This window comes from Notamacropus eugenii, chromosome 4, assembly GCF_028372415.1.
Source record: "Notamacropus eugenii isolate mMacEug1 chromosome 4, mMacEug1.pri_v2, whole genome shotgun sequence".
Lineage (NCBI taxonomy): Eukaryota > Metazoa > Chordata > Mammalia > Diprotodontia > Macropodidae > Notamacropus > Notamacropus eugenii.
The window spans coordinates 470,561,734-470,579,517 of NC_092875.1; the positions used below are offsets into that span (position 1 = coordinate 470,561,734).

Consider the following 17,784-nt stretch of genomic DNA (forward strand, 5'->3'; position numbering starts at 1 on the left):
AGTTCCCTACACATATGAAATCACAGGTCTGCACCCCGCCCCCCAAAAAACGTTTATTTACATTGATGGGCGATAGAACCAGAATTCATTATCACCAACCTTTGTGGTTCTCACCAAAGACAAATTATGTTCTCTCACTAAAACATCCCCTGACGTTACCTGTCAGATACCCTGTGAACATGACTCAGGAGGACGTTCCAGCCAAGGAAGTCTTATGTTTTTACTAAGGGTACTGTGAATGGCTTTGAAATGGCATGACCAGGAGAAGGTGACACACGGAGACCAGAGTCTCTCTTGAATATTTAACCTCTTTCTAACCTCCAAATCTGAAAGAAAGAGCACCTCCTCATAGGGACAGATTAGGAGAAGGCAGCGATGCCCTCACGCACGTATCAGACAGCAGCAGGTGGGCGGCGGACTCCAGACACGCAGCCCGAGCTTCCCGGCTTCTTAGAGGGAAATGAAAATGACCAGAGTCGGAACTGACATGGTGCTTGTTCACAAATAATACCTCATTTTGCTTATCCTTGCAGCAATGCTGGGAGGTGTCACTGTTACCCCCATGTGACAACGGATAAAATCGAGGCAAGCAGGGTCAGCCTTGCCCAGTGCCCCAGCTGGGGAGGACCTCCTGAGCTTTCACCTGCCCCCATTCTCCCAGAAACACTAAGGTCACTCTCTCCCCGTAGTCCCCCGCGGTGTGCAGAGCGCATGCGCATCCAGTCCACACACAGACACTCTCCCTCCTCCCCGCCAGCGGAGCCGAAGACCTTACGTCACTTCCGGCTCCGCTCGGAGAACACGTCCGGGGGACGCGCGGCCCGTGTGCGTCTGCTCCGCGCCTCCCGCCCTCCCCGCGCCCAGTCGGTAACCGGAGAAATTAAAAGTTGTTGCCAATAAAGTTTTCGTTGTTGTGGTTCCGAAGTTGGCCCGCGAGTCCGGCACCGACGGTAGCGGCCAGCGCCGCCTCTCCGCGCCGGGCCAGGACCGAGGGCCGGACCGCGCCGTTGGGCCTCGACTCCTCCGGCCGCGGTTCCCGCGGACGCGGCGAGAGGCTCGTTTCGGGAGGCATGGCCGGCGGCAGCCGCCGTCATGTCAGCGTCCGGCGGCTCCCGTCCCGCGCCCTCCGGCTGCCGCTGAGCCCGCGGGCCGCCTCCTGAGCGCGGCCTCCGGCCTCCTCCCGAGGCGCGACGGCGGCGGCGGACTCCGAGCGCGGCTCCATGGCCGCCGCGGCCCCTTCCCCTCCGCCCCGCTCCCCGTCTCCGCCGGCCCCCGAGCCCGAGCTGGTGCAGCTGCGGCGCAAGGTGGAGAGGCTGGAGCAGGAGCTGCGCGGCTGCCGGCGCCAAGTGCGCGACATCGAGAAGGTGCTGCAGCACACGGAGCGCCTGTACCAGGGCGCCGAGCGGTGCAACCAGGAGCTGCGCTCCCAGGTAACCCGAGGCCGAGGCCGGGCCGGGCCTCCGCGGGAGCCGCCCCGCCCCCACCCAGCCCGCGGGCGCCGCAGCCCCGGCTTTAAGTGGCCCGCGCCTGGAAGGAGGCTGCGAGAGATCGTAATTGTGGTGTCTTAAAAGTAGCCCGTAGTTAGACAGAGGAGAGCTTATGCTACGGGGATTTTCACGTTTGACCCAGGCAGAGCCGAGTTTTGTTTGTCAAAGCAGGTCAGTTATGTTCAAGGCAGGCTTTCCTATCTTGCTACTTTCCTTTCCTTAAAAGCCCTTTTAACAAATAACAATTTTGCTTAAATCAAAGTTAGTCGTTTAGGGAGGCAGTGTTACTTATGTCCACGTAGTCACAGTTCTGTATGACTGGATTCTTAATTTCCAAACACCACCCTTGACTCCTTTTGCTCCAGTCAAAAGTGACCACCTTGGCAGAATATTTTGATAGGAAAAACTCAGGGCTGCGGTTTCCTTATCTGGTACCCACGGTAGCTTCCAGGCTTAAATTGGGTGATCTAAGATTGAAGTCGTTTGTAAAGTAAAGCACACAGCCTATGCAGTAGATATGACCCTCAAGTTTATTGTGTTGGACTTTACCAACCTCGAATGTAATCATAAGTTAACATTGTTGAGTTGAGGGCGTTTAAACACCCTGTAAACACTTATACCTGCTGATATAGTTACATGTTAACGAATTTGTAACCTATGATAGATACATAGATAGATACATTCTATCTCTCCCTCTTGTTTTATGCCTCCGTAACATTTTTTTGGCTAGTATCAGGACTTCCAGTTCCTCCACTCCTCAGTACTTTCTCAAGCCATCATCCCCACCTCTGATTTCACTTGTTCTCCTTGCCAGTCTGGACCGTGTACTTAGCCACAGTGCGCTTATTCTCAAATCCAACCAGTCTTATCCCTGCCCAACCTTAACCCTGAACTGATTCCACCATCCATCTCCTACTTTCATGATGGGCTCATTATAAATTCATGCTGCCTAAATTCAATTGGGCCTTCATTGTAGTGTATAATCCCTTTATTCCTCCAGATTTTCAGCTCATGAGGGCAGGGACTTCGTTTGCATCCCCAGTACTTAGGGTGAGCATGGCACATAGTAGGCACTTAATAACTGTTAACTGACTTTTTCAGAAGCTATTCCAAGCCTCCTTGTGCCTCCCACACCTCCATCCATTTGAGGACCCCTGGTCTTTATATTAAAAATGAGACCATTCTCTATGAGCACCTTTTTTAAAAAAGATATTTCCATAGTCATATTGTGAAAGGAGAATCAGAACAAAAAGGAAAAACCACAAGAAAGAGAATAATATGCTGTGATCTGCATTCAGACCATAGCTCTTTCTCTGGATGTGAATAGCGTTTTCCATCAGGAGTCTCTTGGCATTGTCTTAGATCATTGCATTGCTGAGAAGAGCTCAATCTATCAGAGCTGGTCACTCAGTATTGCTGTTCCTGAGTGCAGTGTTCTGCTTCTGCTCATTTCATCCAGCATCAGTTCATTTAAGTCTTTCCAGGTTTTGCTGAAATCCACCTGCTCATCATTTCTTATGGAATAATAGTGTTGTGTGACATCCACATGCCACAACTTGTTCAGCCATTCCTCAGTTGGTGGACATCCTCTCATTTTCCGATTCTTTGCTACCACAAAAAGTGCTGTTATAAATGTTTTGGTACATGTGGCTGCTTTTCCCTTTTTTTATGATCTCTTTGAATACAGACCTGGTAGTATTGCTAGATCAAAGAGGATGCATATTTTTGTAGCCCTTTGGACATAGTTCCAGATTGCTTTCCATAATGGTTGGATCAGTTCACAACTTCACTAACAATGCATTAGTGTTCCAATTTTCCCACATCTTCTGTGAGCACCTTCTTTTGCCGTTTTCATCATCTAAAAACCACTTGACATCTTTCCCCAGTTTCTGACAAAATGAAGTGGCCCTTTCTTCAGCTTCTCCCTTTCTGTTGGTTCCCTCTCTAGGGGTTGAAAATGCCCATCTTCCACCACCCTTTGGGGGGAAAAACAAACAAACCCTTGATTAGATTCAAACTGTCCTGTAGAACTCCTCCCTTTCTTAGCCAAACTCCTAGAAAAAAAATGTCAATACTCATAATCTTGTGCTACTTTTTTTCTGTCATTCCTCAACCCTTTTTAATCTGGCTTCCAAATTAATCACTCTACTGAACCTGTTCTCATGAGAGTTACCAGTATCATTTAATTATCACAGCATTTTTCAGTCTTCTGTTGAGCACTTCTCTCTACACTTTCTTATCTTTAGGTTCTCATGACACTACCATATTCTATTCCTGTCTGATTGCTCCTTCTCAATACTCTTGTCTGGTTCATCATCAGCATCCCATCACTTACCTCTTGGTATTCCCTGAGTCTTTGTCCTGCTCTTCTCTGTCTTGCCCTCATTCTCCTAACTTTTGTGTGTCTCTGTCTCTTTCTCTCTCTTTCTCTTCCCCTTTCTCCCATTCTTTTTTTGTTCTCTCCCTCCTCTATCTCTCCCTCCTCTATCTCTCATCCCCCCATTTTGAGTTCAGTTAACTTCAGAATCTGTTTAAGTTTCTCCAGTCTCCTGAGTTTTCAGCCTTGTGTTTCCAGTTACCTATTAGTCTTTTAAAACTAGATATCCTAGAGGCGTGGTGTCTATCATGTTTAAAATAGAACTCATTATCTTTTCCCCCAAACCTACCTTTCTTCCAAGCTTCCCTTTTTCTGTCAAAAGCAGCACCATGCTTCCTATCTCCCAGGTTCATAATCTCATTATCCTAGAGTCCTCATTTCCTCTGACCATATATATCCAGTCACTTCCTTTCACCTGTATTGAACTTCTAATGGGTCTGCCTGGCTCAGATCTCTTCCTACTCCAATTCCTTCATGCTGTTGCCAAAATGATTTTCTAAAAGCATAAATCTGACCATGTCACATCCTTGCTTGATAAACTCTAGTGGCTCCCTGTGAGCTCTGAGATAGAACATACTTCTCAATTTAGCTTTCTAAACCCTTTACAACCTCACTGTAGTTTAGATTTTTAGCCTCAGGGGGACACTGCTCCTCCTCCCAACCTCTACAGTTCAGTCATACTGGCCTTCCTCAGACATGACCATGCAACATCTCCCATCTCTGTGCACAGTTGTTAGTCAACTTCCTTCCAAACTTTTGTTCAATCTTTTTAGTTATGTCCAACTCTTTATGACCTCATTTGGGGCTTTCTTGGCAGAGGTAATGGAATGGTTTACCATTTTCCTCTCCAGTTCATTTTACAGATAAGGAACTGAGACAAACAGGATTAAGTGATTTGTCCAGGATCACACAGCTAAGAAGTGTTTGAGGCTGTATTTTAATTCATGAGGACTCATCTTTCTGATTCTTGGTCAGGCACTCTGTCCCCGTGCCACTCTAACTGCCCCTTCGCGTTGTTATTGTTTTCTTAAGAATGTTTATATTGTTGACGTTTTTAACTCAATAAACCAAAAACTATAGGAAGAACGGGGACAAACTGAGGTGGAGAGCTTCAGAGAAAAGTTGTAATTTTTAAAGTATGTGGTTCTAAGTTGGTTTTATATATATATATTTGTTCTAGTATAATTAGGAAGTGTTTTTGCCAAGTTTTTAAGACATACTTGATCATGAGTTTTAATAGGAGAAAGAGATGGTATGGGTAATTGAAATGGATAAAATACTTTCACAAGTTATTTTATTGTTTCATGTCAACCCTTTCCCTGCTGCCCCTGTTTTTCTGTTTGTAAGTTGCCAAAAATGTGAGTATGAATAATTCAGAATGACTACGTATCTAGCACATAGTCACAGAGCTTGTCCAGGGAATATATCATAGCCTACCTATGTACAGTTGACAGAGCAAAGAGAACACAATGTACAGTGAACTAGCATTGTTTTATGTTAATGCTGTATCAGGCCGTGGCATGTTGGGAAAGCAGCTTCTGCTTTTCTTCCAGTCCGATGCCTTAGATATCAGAGTGGCACACGTACGGTCCCTTCAAGGACTCAGATGGCATAGCGACATGTAGAGTAGCGATATCTCAGTAGCTAACATAGTTTCCTTCTTCCAGAGCAGTGATTTTTAATCATGAAAGTGCTATTTTAAGAAATATGTGCAAAAAACCATTTAAACTGCATTAATGCATTTAATTAAGTACATATTTTCAAGGTTGAAGGGCACTGAGTAATATTACAGATTTAATTGCAATATAGATAGAAATTTGTGTTTTCCTGGTTTTATAATTCTCTATGGAGAACTACTAACCTTTTTAATATTAGCATCATATTTATAAACCACTTGACATATTGGATACCAAAACTCCATTTAGGGAGTTCCTTCATCTCCTTCAATTAGTTACTGATTTTTGTAAGAATAAATGCAGGAGATATTAAGAATGATTATATTCAGTTTCTCAGATTAGATGGGAAAGATGAAAGAAACTCTGTGATATGTCACATTTTAGAAAAGAAACCAACTTCTCTCTGTGTACTTGAAAAAAAAAACCCAACAGCTTGACAACTTTTACCAAGAATAATACTGTTAGTACTCATTGTACAGTGTTATATGTAATGGGGTAAAAATTTTGTGTTTTGTTTTTTTAATAACCCTTTGTTTTCTTTCAGGTAGAAGAGCTCAGTAATGAAATACATTATAGGAAAAAAAAAGAAAATAACAAGTCTGATGTAGAAGTTCAAACAGAAGACTATACTCCTTGGTCAACCTCAGGTATCTAGTATGCAATGAGGAAATACTTCTTTTAACTTGAATCAGCCCAACTTAGGGTTGTCTTTCTTTAAATTGAAAATAAACAGCTAAATATCTAGAAGAATGTTTTGTCCCATTGTTCAGTTCAGTACGGTGTGTTCACTACAAAAAAATCAGATAACCTTTGAATGGAGGTGATTGGCATGTGCTCTGTTTCATATAGGAATGTGTTGCTGACAGAATGTCACTAGGAGTATTATTTTGGATTATGTTTTCAGCAGTGGTGATGAACGATGGATCTGAGCCATGTGCCTTCTCACTTGAGCCTTTGTAACAAAAAGGCACATGTCTTTAACATGACTGATTTGAGATTAGTGCTAATTTGTGAGAGTAGTACTGAGTATTTACTCAGTGCAAAGCCCATTGCCTTTTGTGGGATGCTGCCCATAACCTTGGCCTCATTAGCATTGTGGTCTGTCTAAATAATAGAGCCAGTGATCCTGACTGATTTTTGACAAATTTGAGTCACAGTGATTTTTCTTCCCCCAAATGCTCTATTTTGTCTACCTTACTGTGGATGCCATTTGGCCTGAACTGGTAAACTCATGGGTTCATCTCTGCAGGTAAAAACCTTCAGTTTAGAGTTTCACTTCAGAGAGGTCACACTTACTTAGAACCTTGCAGTTCAGTTTACCAAATGTTTTCTTCCCATAACCCTGTGAGATAGGTGGTGTATATCCAGGGCATGCAGCTAATAAGAAGCAAGAGAAGCTGGAACTCAAGCCTGACTCTTCTAGTTCCAAGTGTGGTACACTCCCTACTGCACCATACAAAACTGATTGTTACTTTCATGTGGTGAGGAGAGATAGCAAGGAATCCATAGAGAGAGAATTAGCACTTGCTAAGGATTATTTATTTAGTTTAACTTAATATTTCTTTCTTTTCATCTTTCTCTTGCCATTCCCTTCTTTAAAAGTTTTAAAGCTAAAATACTGTCATTAAAGAAAGCAAGTGTGTTAGCAGTAGAGGTGCCAGAAGAGATTTATTACTGAAAATTTATCTGAACATTCTGTGGAAACTTCTAAAGTACATTAAGTGGGTGATAGGAATCAATGTGATTATCATTTGAGGACATTATTTTTTGAACGTCCTTCATTGATTACAAAAATGCTATGAAAATATAAATCCTTTATGACCTGCCTGATAGAATTTACTTTATTTTTGCTACAGATTATTACTATCAGACTTACTATCAGAATGTCAGTCCTTCAGAGAAGGGGGCTGAACTTCCACTTGAACAAAATCCAGAGCATGCAGAGCCCAGTCATAATTGTACAGACCCATTACACAGGGAGAATGAGGGTGACGCTGGCACCGATCCAACCGAAAACGCTGAATGTGAACGAGAGGACAATTTTACTTCCAGTTCACAGGTAGTAGACTTGCCAGATTCAGACTCCTGTTACCTGGTGTCTGTTTTCTGACTTTTCCGTTATGTAAGTGCAGTTCTAACTGATATTGTCATCATTATGAAATAGGTGAAACTAGAATTTTAGACATGAGACATAAAAGCTAAGAATATAAACTAGATTTCCATAGATGTGTATTTTTTATCTGTATGTCATACCACAAACATTTATAATGTGCGGTCACGAATGCATAACATCACATCATTTGTTTTAAATATTTCCTGTGTGGATTTCTTCACTAGTTTTTGGTAATACAAGAGAAATAGCTTCCAAAAGTTAAAAAGCAAACAAGTTTTAAGCATGGAACAAAAAATACATTTTTGAAGATAGCAGTATAGTCCCATTTATTTTTCCCTTCAGGGTCTACTATTTACTCTTCTGCTTCTGTGAGTTAGATGTTGATCTAACTGGTGCTGGCTTAACATCGGATTTTCAGTGGCTATCATAGACTAACTTTGAGCTTCTCCAAAACTGGGTCAAATTTGAATAGAATACCTTATGCAGAGAAAACCAGCATTGTCACTGGACACTGAAGGCTCTGGTCACCTCCAATAGAGCTTTTGTCCTGTTTCTTGAGTCACACTGTTCTTAATCAGTTTCTTAGATCAGAGCCTATTTATGCTTACCTGTTGACTCTCTCCAAGAAACTTGTCTCATTTCAGCTACTTTTCACTTACCTAGGAAGCAGAAGGTGTATTAGCAGCCGAAAATGCCGAATTAAATGGTTCATCATTAGCTGAAAGTCTGAGAGCTGCTGCAGAAGCTGCTGTGTCGCAGACTGGATTTAGTTATGATGAAAGTACTGGGTTGTATTATGATCACAGCACTGGATTCTACTACGATTCAGTAAGTCTCAGAATCTTTTCTTTGCTATTATATACTGTTATTGGTCTTAATAATCATGTTTAAATCTAAGCACGAAAGAAAAGGAAATTCATGATTTTTAACTTTTCAGAAATATTGAAGTATATTTAGAGATTACAGAATGTTCTGGTACTCCAGGATTTTCATTAATTAGAATTATAGTCGTGTCTATTGTAGATTTTTTTGTTCTGTGTCTATTATAGCTTCATTTTTTGTCATTTATGCTGTAATTTCTATTAAATAACGTGAAAATGTTAGCATTTTTTGAGACATTTTTAGTAATTACATCATTGCAAGAACATTGGATGTTTTGGATACATAAATTTACATTTCTTTATAATATTTTCAAAGGAATTAAAGTTTTTTAATACTGTGGGCTGAAAGGAAAGAAAAAAAACAGTGCTGGGTGGAGATAACCAAATGGGATCTGTTGTTCAAGTTACATGATAAATTATTTTTTGTTTGCATGAACCCATATGAAAAACTACATGTATTTCCTAAAATCTCAGTAATACCTTTATTTATTATAAGCAAGCACATGTACATTAACATTTGAGGATTTCACACGTTTTATTAATCCCCACTGTTCATTTTCAGTAAATGAGGAAACAGAAGCACAGAACAGATCATTAATTGTAGAAGTGTAATTTGAGTTCCTGATTTTCAGTGTTGTATTTCTCTCACTGAATTCTGCTGCTCCTACACACGATTTGATAATTCTCATTCCTTTCCTTCAGCGATTGTGACCTGGTAAGCAAGGAAAGGATGGGAATAGTCTCCAGAAAGGGAGCTATTATTTTTTTTTCAATTCTTTTTTTATTTAGAGTTCCAGATTCTCTCCCTCCCTCCAGCCCTTCCCCTACCTATTGACAAGGCAAGTAATATGAAATCCACATATGAAGTTTTCCAAATTAGCCATGTGGTTCCTCCCTTTCCCCCTCCCCATGTAAGAAAAATAAAGTGGAAAAAAAAAAAAAGCTTCAGTCTTTACTCAAAGCCCATCACTTCTCTGTTTGTAGATGAAAAGATTTTTCATTAAGAATCCTTTGAAACTATCATGGATCATTGTATTGATCAGACCAGCTAAGTCTTTCATAGTTGATCATCAATACAGTATTGCTATTTCTTTGTACAATGTTCTCCTGGCTCTCAGTCTCCTCACTTCACTTCATCAGTTCATATAAGTCTTTTGAGATTTTTCCAAAATTATCCTGCTCATCATTTCTTATAGCACAGTAGTATTCCCTCACAGTCACCTATCACAACTTGTTCAGCCATTCCCCAGTTGATTGATGGGTATCCCTCAAATTCCAATTCTTTGCTACCCCAAAAAGAGCTGCTAAATATTTTTGTATGTATAGGTCCTTTCCCCTTTTCTTTGATCTCTTTGGGATATAGACCTAGTAGTGGTGGTATTGTTGAGTCAAAGGGTATACACAGTTTTATAACCCTTCAGGTATAGTTTCATATTGTTTTCCTCAATGGTTGAACCAATTCACAACTCCACCTAACAGTGTATAAGTGTCCTTATTTTCCTACGTCTTCTCCAGTATTTGTCTTTTTCCTCTTCTGTCATGTTAACCAATCTGATAGGTGTGAGGTGGTACCCCAGAGTTGTTTTAATTTGCATATTTTTAGTTAGTGGAGATTTAGAGCATTTTCATATGACATTTATTGAATATACATTTATATTTAAAAATATAAATTAAACTTTTTATATTGTAACATTTTAACTTTATATATTTTATATTAGCAATATAGAGCATTTTAATATTGATAACTTTGATTTTTTTCTGAACACTACCTGTTTTGACCCTTTATCAATTGGGGAATAGCTCTTATTTAAAAATATAGTTAAAATAGAACATAAATATGCCTTTAGGAGTGTAGGATAGTCACATAAGAGGGAAAAAGTAGCATTGAGGTCAATGAGAAGGGAGGTCTCTTAAGGTAAAGTTAAAAACCTAGGTCCTCCTCTTACTAGTTATGTAACCTTGGACCAGCTAGCTATCTTTTTTGGACCTCACTTTTCTAATTTATAAAATGAGTGTGTTGGACTCAGCATTTCTGTGGTCTTTTTCAGCTGTAAATACATAATTACAGCATCCTGGTTGAAGGGATTGTGCATGAAACTTATCTGAAAGATTCTAGATTCTAGATTCTACAGCTATAATCAGGCTCATCCCTGATCATACTCTGTAGTAGAACAGGGAAGCTAAATGGGAAAGAGTTCTTGGATAATCTCTTCCAGACGTTCTTCCCCTTCTGTCCCTTAAATCAAGTAGACCCTACTAACTAGTTTTGTGACTACAGATTACATCTTTGTGCCTCAGTTTCCTTATCAGTAAAATGAAAAGATTGGATTAGATTTTTTAAATGTTTCTCCCCAACTCTAAAATTCTATGATTTACTTTCAGGATAATATTACAATATGCCTCAAGATAAGGGTAAATGTCTGAGGTGATTGAATTTCAAAATATTAGCAGTCATCAGGTGTAAATGATAAGATGTGAGATCTTTTTCCTGCCTTAATGGTGATGAAAAGCATTATAGAACACTCAGTAGAGGTAAAGTTTTACACCACAGAGAGGAAAGGGCACAGAAGGTAGAGACCAGGAAGCTGAAAGACCAGGTTAGCCAAGTGTTGGCCAAATAGAAATTAAACTTGAAATTACTTTTGCCTACGAATGTCTGCACGTTGCTGCAACTTAGCTGGAACATTACTGTTGAGTCCCATAATTTAGACCGACAATACTTCACATGATTTATGAAGATTTTTGTTTTGTTTTGTTTGTTTTTAACATGGCTGACTTCATTTTATAAAGGAGCTTCATTCCCAGAGGATTCATTCATTGGGGTATCACTGTATACTTGCTTAAATTTGTAACCTTTAAAACATTTAAATTTAAGGAAGAATATTACATTAGAACTATTGCAATTCCATATTATTCATTATTTTTATTTAGTATAGTGTTGTACCAAAACCAGTTACATTGTACTTAAAGAGATTACTGTCTTCATTGCACCATTATAATTACATCATTCCCTAATTCTGATGTTGCAAACAGGATTTGACTTTAAGCATGGATTATCCATAAGTAGTAACTGTTATAATGAAAAATGTTGAAAAAATCAAATATTTTAATTTTTGTACTTAGAATTCTAAGTAGGATATTTTCTCTTCAGTTTTTCACAGTCTTTTATCTATATTCCAAAATAAGTTGTAGCAAAATGGATTACTGGATGGATTTTAATGTCTTCACAGTTTTATAAGGCAAGGTAAATAAAGATTAATATGGTTTAATTCTGTTTGAACACATAAAAAGTAAAATTTTCAGGTTTCACTTTTGACCAGTCACATTTTGTATGCAATACAAATTATTTAAATGTAGGGAGTATTAGGAAAAAATGTTTGTTTTGTTTCTCTTAGATATTTGGAGGCTAGTAGTTAAATTCTAATGATTTGAACACAAAAATTGAACTTTTCTGGGCTAGATATACATTGAAGGGTAGAGAGGTTGAGCTGAATTTTGAGGCAGAATGAGAGCCTAAGTTAACCTTGAAAATTCAACCTTCCCTAGGCTGACATGTAAGGTATTCGTGCTGGTTAAAGAATGAGAGTGCTGGTCTATGTACCAAAGAAAATTGGCCTGAGTGATCAAGGAAGTCTGAGCATTGTGATTCAGTTGGCCTGTCCCATTGTATAGTTATGAGTTACACTGATAAAGCACATTTCAGTGTGGGCATTTCTTCTGGTGACATCAATCATAACCTTTCGTACCTTACAGCCAAGTTTTGTTACACACTATGGTCAAAAATAGTTTATCATCTGTTGGCTCATCTTTGGGGGATGATTTTGTTGGCCCGGTGTTGTCTGGTATTTGAATGAAAGTCTGTCACTGGGTCCATACTTAATGCCTTCCACCTTGGTGTAGGACCTGTGAGGGCTTATGACTGGCTCACATGCCCACAGATTGATGCTTATGAAAGTAATGCCTTCCTTTGTGTTTCCCTCTCCTTTCTGACACTTTTATTTTCTAATTCTTGAATAAAGGCTCTAATGAGGCTTTTAGTTCTATTATAGTATTTTACATTGAGATATCCTTTTAAAATGAAATAAAGCTTCTCATTCTTGACTACAGATCTTTCTCAGTTTTTCATAGCCTTCAGCTAAGGGCTTGGGACTATATGGGGATTTCAATTAACATGCAGAAGTGGATATAGCACTAGCAGTAGTCTGGAAACAGGTTTGAATCGCAGCATTGATGCTTACTAGCATTGACCTCAGGCAAAGCAGGTCATTTCTCAGAGGCTGGTTTTTTTTAATCTGTAAAATGAAGATGATATTTGTACCAGTCCTGCACTATCACTATTCTGAATCTCTGATTCTATTATAAATTATTCCTTTTTGTAAGTAGAAAGGAAAATAGTTGTATTTATAAATGTCAAGTTGATAAGTTTACTATGACAGTAAAAGTGGAGGAGTTTGAGTCATAGGCTATTTTTATTCACTTTAGTCACCTGTAGAAAAGCTACTTGGGAATACCAAAATCTTTTTAAAAAGAAACCTGAAAATGTATAAATCAAGAAGAAAAGAGCCTCCTGGAACTTTTAATAATATCAGCTATGAGAAAACTGAAGATTACTTTAAAGAGAGTCAGTTAATCATAAAAGATTCAGTATTCAAACAGGCATACATGAAGCCATGTGGTTCAACAAGTAGCCAGTGCAGAACTGGGAAATCAGCACTGTTTTGTTCAGTTGGTTCTGTTTTCTAAGTTGTAACTTTACCACGTGGGGAATATTTCTGTTTTCTAGGCTTGTACAGGCAGAAGAAATACAGTTTCAGCAATAAGATAAATTGGTTGATTTTTTCCCTTCTAAGCCAGAAACTCTGCAAACATCAGATTTTAACTTCCCTATTTCCCCACAAAAAAAAAAAAAGGAAATATGGTGAAGAAATTCAATATTTTGTGAATGTTACACAAAGGCTAACTATAATTAAGATGTACCATGAGGGTGTTGTTACATTGAGCTATTAATAGGAAAAATGAAAACATTTCTTCTGCTTCAAACAATCTTATTTTTAACAGTGTTTATTTTGTTTGAATATCATTAATTTTTTGCTCTTTTTTGGGGGGAGTAGTGGTCTTTTTGTTTGTTGGGCAGCTGAGTTTAAGTGACTTATCCAGGGTCATACAGCTAGTGCTATGTCTGAGTCTGAATTGGACTCAGGCCCTCCCTGACTTAAGAGTCAGTACTCTATCCACTGTGCCACCTCAGCACCATCTTGGTGCCCCAATTTTTTACTCTTGATATGTAAAAGTGACTCAGTAAGAAAATATACATTAGATTGAATGACAGGTTGTTGCCTTCTTCTAATATAAATTTTTAGCAGAGAACAAAGAAAAACACTAATTATTTCCTTCAGATAATTGTGTGATCAAGGCTAAACCAGGTTTGGACTGAGTTTTTGTTGTTCATGTTGTTGAGAATCCATCTTAATCTTGAATATGCAGCAAATTAGTGTTTTTAGGGACCGATTTGTATGGCTTCATACTACAAATTAGCCATAGAATTTTCAATCTGGCCTTATTTTCCTTTTGCTATATAGCTTTAGGTGCGTATGTGTCTGTATTTAATGCAAAAGATTTTTCAGTTGTATTTTTCTACTTTTAAACTGTAATCTGTTGAAACTCAAATGCTACTTTATAAGTGTAAGCATAGTTTTTAAATCCTTTCACTATAAAAAGATTAAGTTTTATCAAGGCTGTTCATTAGTTTCTTGAGTTATTTAATTACTCGAGAGTTTGACAGTCATCATTTTGTCATTATCTGCTAAGTATATTTTAACAGTTAAGGATAGATGCATATTTTATGAATCTGAAGCTTTTAGAGGTTGTACCCGATGGTTTTAAAGTGATCACATAGAGTAACCTAATTAGAGAATTGGAAACCATGCATTCAAGTTTTTTGTTGCGGGTGGGGTATGAAACTTATCTTCAATTGCACAATTATTCTACTGTGTAGTTTTTTTCCTTACTGGCTGCCTTTTATATGGTTTTAGTTTCCCATGGTTTGCTAAAAGAGATACTCATAACCTATGAATTTAAAGCATGTTTAATAATATAGAGTATGTCAGAAAATTATGAAGATGTACAGTATTGGGCATATTTATTGGTATTTATGTTACACTTAATGTTTCTTGAACTAGATTACTATCTTTTTGTATTAATAGAGCTCATTGTTTTCTTGTCTCCTTTGAAAGGAAAATCAACTATATTATGATCCCTCTACTGGAATTTATTACTACTGTGATGTGGAAAGTGGTAGATATCAGTTTCATTCCCGAGTAGATTTTCAGTCCTACCAGACTCCCACCACACAACAAAGTAAAGATAAAAAAGGGAAAAAGAAAAGGAAAGATCCAGATTGCTTTACAACCAATGAAGAGAAGGTATTTTTTTTCCATATACAGTTATATAAAATATTCATGATGTTATATGATTATGAAATGTAATTGTTATGTTCAAGCGTAAAATTATAAAGAAATTTAAAAATCACTACCTATGTCTATTCTAGTCCTAACCTTGAGAATCTTTATTAAAAGTACATGAGATTTTGATCAGGCAAATATGGACTTGTTCACTAGATTCTGACTTCTGAACTTCAAGGCTCAAATTAGATGCCACCTTCTCCATGATGTCTTCTCTGACACCCTGAGGTAAAAGTGGTATCTCTCCTCAGATTTGCCATAGAACCTTACCTGAATTTTCCTTTGTACTCTCTCATTCTCCTTTATATTATTGCAGTTTGTGTATTTGTTCCTCCCATTAAATTACGTTCCTAGAAAACAGAACCTGTGTTGTATCTTTCTAGATAGCATAGCATGTTTGTTGTAATGAATTGAAATCTAAGGGGCATTCCTTGAAGCAGCTACTGTTAGGATAAATAAGCCTTGCCTTAAGTAGCTGTTAGCAGACACATCCTCTATGATGACAAGGTGTTTGTACAGTCTAAAACTACCCATAGGTTCAAGGAAAAGTATGTAGATCTGTGGTTAACTGATCTCTGATGACGAAAGAGGAGTTAAGGATGCATTCTCTTAACGTTTGAGGATGATGTCCTAAGGAGACGCTGCATGCACAGAGTTATCCCAACCTAAGTAGTTTGATAGGGATACATTGTATCCTATAATTCTTCCCCGAAGATCAGCCCAGCTCAGCCCAAGTTCCCAGTTTGAGTCTTTGTTGTTCACTTCTGTTACTCGGATATTCATTCACTGGTTGTCCCTCATTCTCTCACCTCATCTTGAGCTCTTGACTTCCTTCAGGTTTCGTCTAAAGTCCCACCCTCTGTAAGAAGCCCTTCCTGCTCCCCCTTCATCTTCGTGCCTTAACTTGGGGATTATTTCTAGTTTACCTTGTATGTATCTTGTTTGTGCATATTTGCTTGTACGTGGTGTCCCACGTTAGCCTATAAGCTTCTTGTTCAAGGAGGATTGCTAGCATCTCTGGGGTGAGGGCTGCCTTTCTTTGAATCCCCTAAGCTTAATAATTGATTGTTGACTTAAATTTATCACAGAGAGATTTTAAGCTTTTTATACAAACAGTGCACTGATAAGGGATGAGTCTTAATTGGTATTAGCTGCATTTATGATAATAAATTATCAATGAAATTTTTCCACTGTCTGCTTCTGGAAAAATAAAGGAAAAGGTTTTAAAAGTTTCAACCCAACTTATACATATTAAAGTCATTATCCTGTTGGTTTCCCAGTTTCTCCTGTCTTATGAAAGGCATCAAAGATTAGGAACAAGCCAGTCAATTCCTGAACCCCTAAGTTACAGTTCTCTTCGGTTTTCCTCCTCCTCCTACATGTTAACACCAGGGCTTTGTTTCCTGTAGGGCATTTGGTTGTACCTTTCCCAATTTTTTTTTTTTTAAAGAATCAATGTTTAAACTTAACCAGCAGTCTCTATCTCTAAGTAGATCATAGAGGATTTCAGTATTTCTCTCAGTCTTTAGCTCCCCAAGTTAGGCTTTGCAAACGCCCATCAGAAAGCCCCATTTGTATCTACATTTTTTTCCAGTTTCCATCCTTCACTTCTCAATGCACTACCATCCAGATAAAATCATGACTTCTTTACTAGTACCAAGTGAATTGTGTGCTGGTGGTACTTCTTTGCTGGTATTAATTACCAAACTCGGGGATCTCTACCACTCAGGAGCTTCAGGTCTCTGTTTCAGCTCTTTTGGCTTCCTCACTTCTCTGTAAGCGGGATTGAGCTTATGTAGTTTCAGTTTTCTGTCTGGGATTGAAGTTCCTATTTATTCTATTGTTATAGAAATAATTCTACCATTTGCAGTATAATTTCACTTGAAATACTATTTTCAAAAAACCAGTTAGGGTTGAGGGCATACCTAGATGTAAACCTTCACTTAATGCCATTGCTGGAAGTAAAGAATGGCTGGAAACAGTGTTCAGTTTGACCTTGTTTGACATGATGCCCTCCGAATTGCAGAATGTTAGGCTAGACAGAGGCTTCATTCACCTTTGTGTGTGGCTTTGCCATTTCACAAATGATGAAATGAAGGCCTGAGAGGTAATATGACTTGCCCATGGTCCCATAGCTCCTCAACAGCAGGGCACAGATTAAGACCTAGGCATCTTCCAGTATTATTTACTGTATCTACCCCGTGGTACTTCCCCTTGTTCCTGTGCAGAGGTTGCCTCTAAAGGCAGCTGGTGGCTCATTGGATAGAATGCTGAACCCGGAGCCAGGAAGACTCGAATTCAATACCTGACTCAGAAACTTAACTTGCTTAGCTGTGTGATCCCATGTGTGATCATATTTGTAAAATGCTTTACACACCTTAAAGCACTGCGTAAGTGCTAGCAGTTATCATCATCATCTAGACAAGTCATGTTCTTGATGTCACACCTTGAAACTTGGGAAATTCAGAAAAGTGTAGAGTACTCAGACAAGGCCAATCAAAGATGAGACTTTTTATCTTTCCTCAAATTCTTAAGTTGTTTATGGGCAAAACTGTGTTTCTTCAGTTTCTTATTCTGAAAACCAAAGAATGTATAGCTTCTGCTGATACACTGAAGCATGAGAAATGGAAGTGTGGGGGAGGAGGAATGGGGCTTTGGCAAATGCAGTTGACTTTAGGACATATTTTAGGACTTAACTGTTAGTCAAATATAAGTCATATGAAGCTTCAAAGTTTCTGAGGCAGTGTTTTCTTCTCTTGATAAGCAAAACATGCTGATCCTTGATGAAA

At 38.8% G+C, this 17,784-nt stretch overlaps 1 protein-coding gene across 1 annotated transcript in view; it reads left to right on the forward strand.

Moving 5' to 3' along the window:
- Positions 1–808: 808 nt before the first annotated feature.
- Positions 809–17,784, forward strand: part of AGGF1 (angiogenic factor with G-patch and FHA domains 1) — a 66,321-nt gene continuing 49,345 nt past the window's right edge. Inside the window, exons 1-5 of the mRNA XM_072606388.1 lie at positions 809–1,430; positions 6,085–6,187; positions 7,397–7,599; positions 8,317–8,481; positions 14,768–14,956. Coding sequence (XP_072462489.1) covers positions 1,221–1,430; positions 6,085–6,187; positions 7,397–7,599; positions 8,317–8,481; positions 14,768–14,956 — 870 coding nt within the window. The 5' untranslated portion in view covers positions 809–1,220. The remainder of the gene's footprint in view (positions 1,431–6,084; positions 6,188–7,396; positions 7,600–8,316; positions 8,482–14,767; positions 14,957–17,784) is intronic.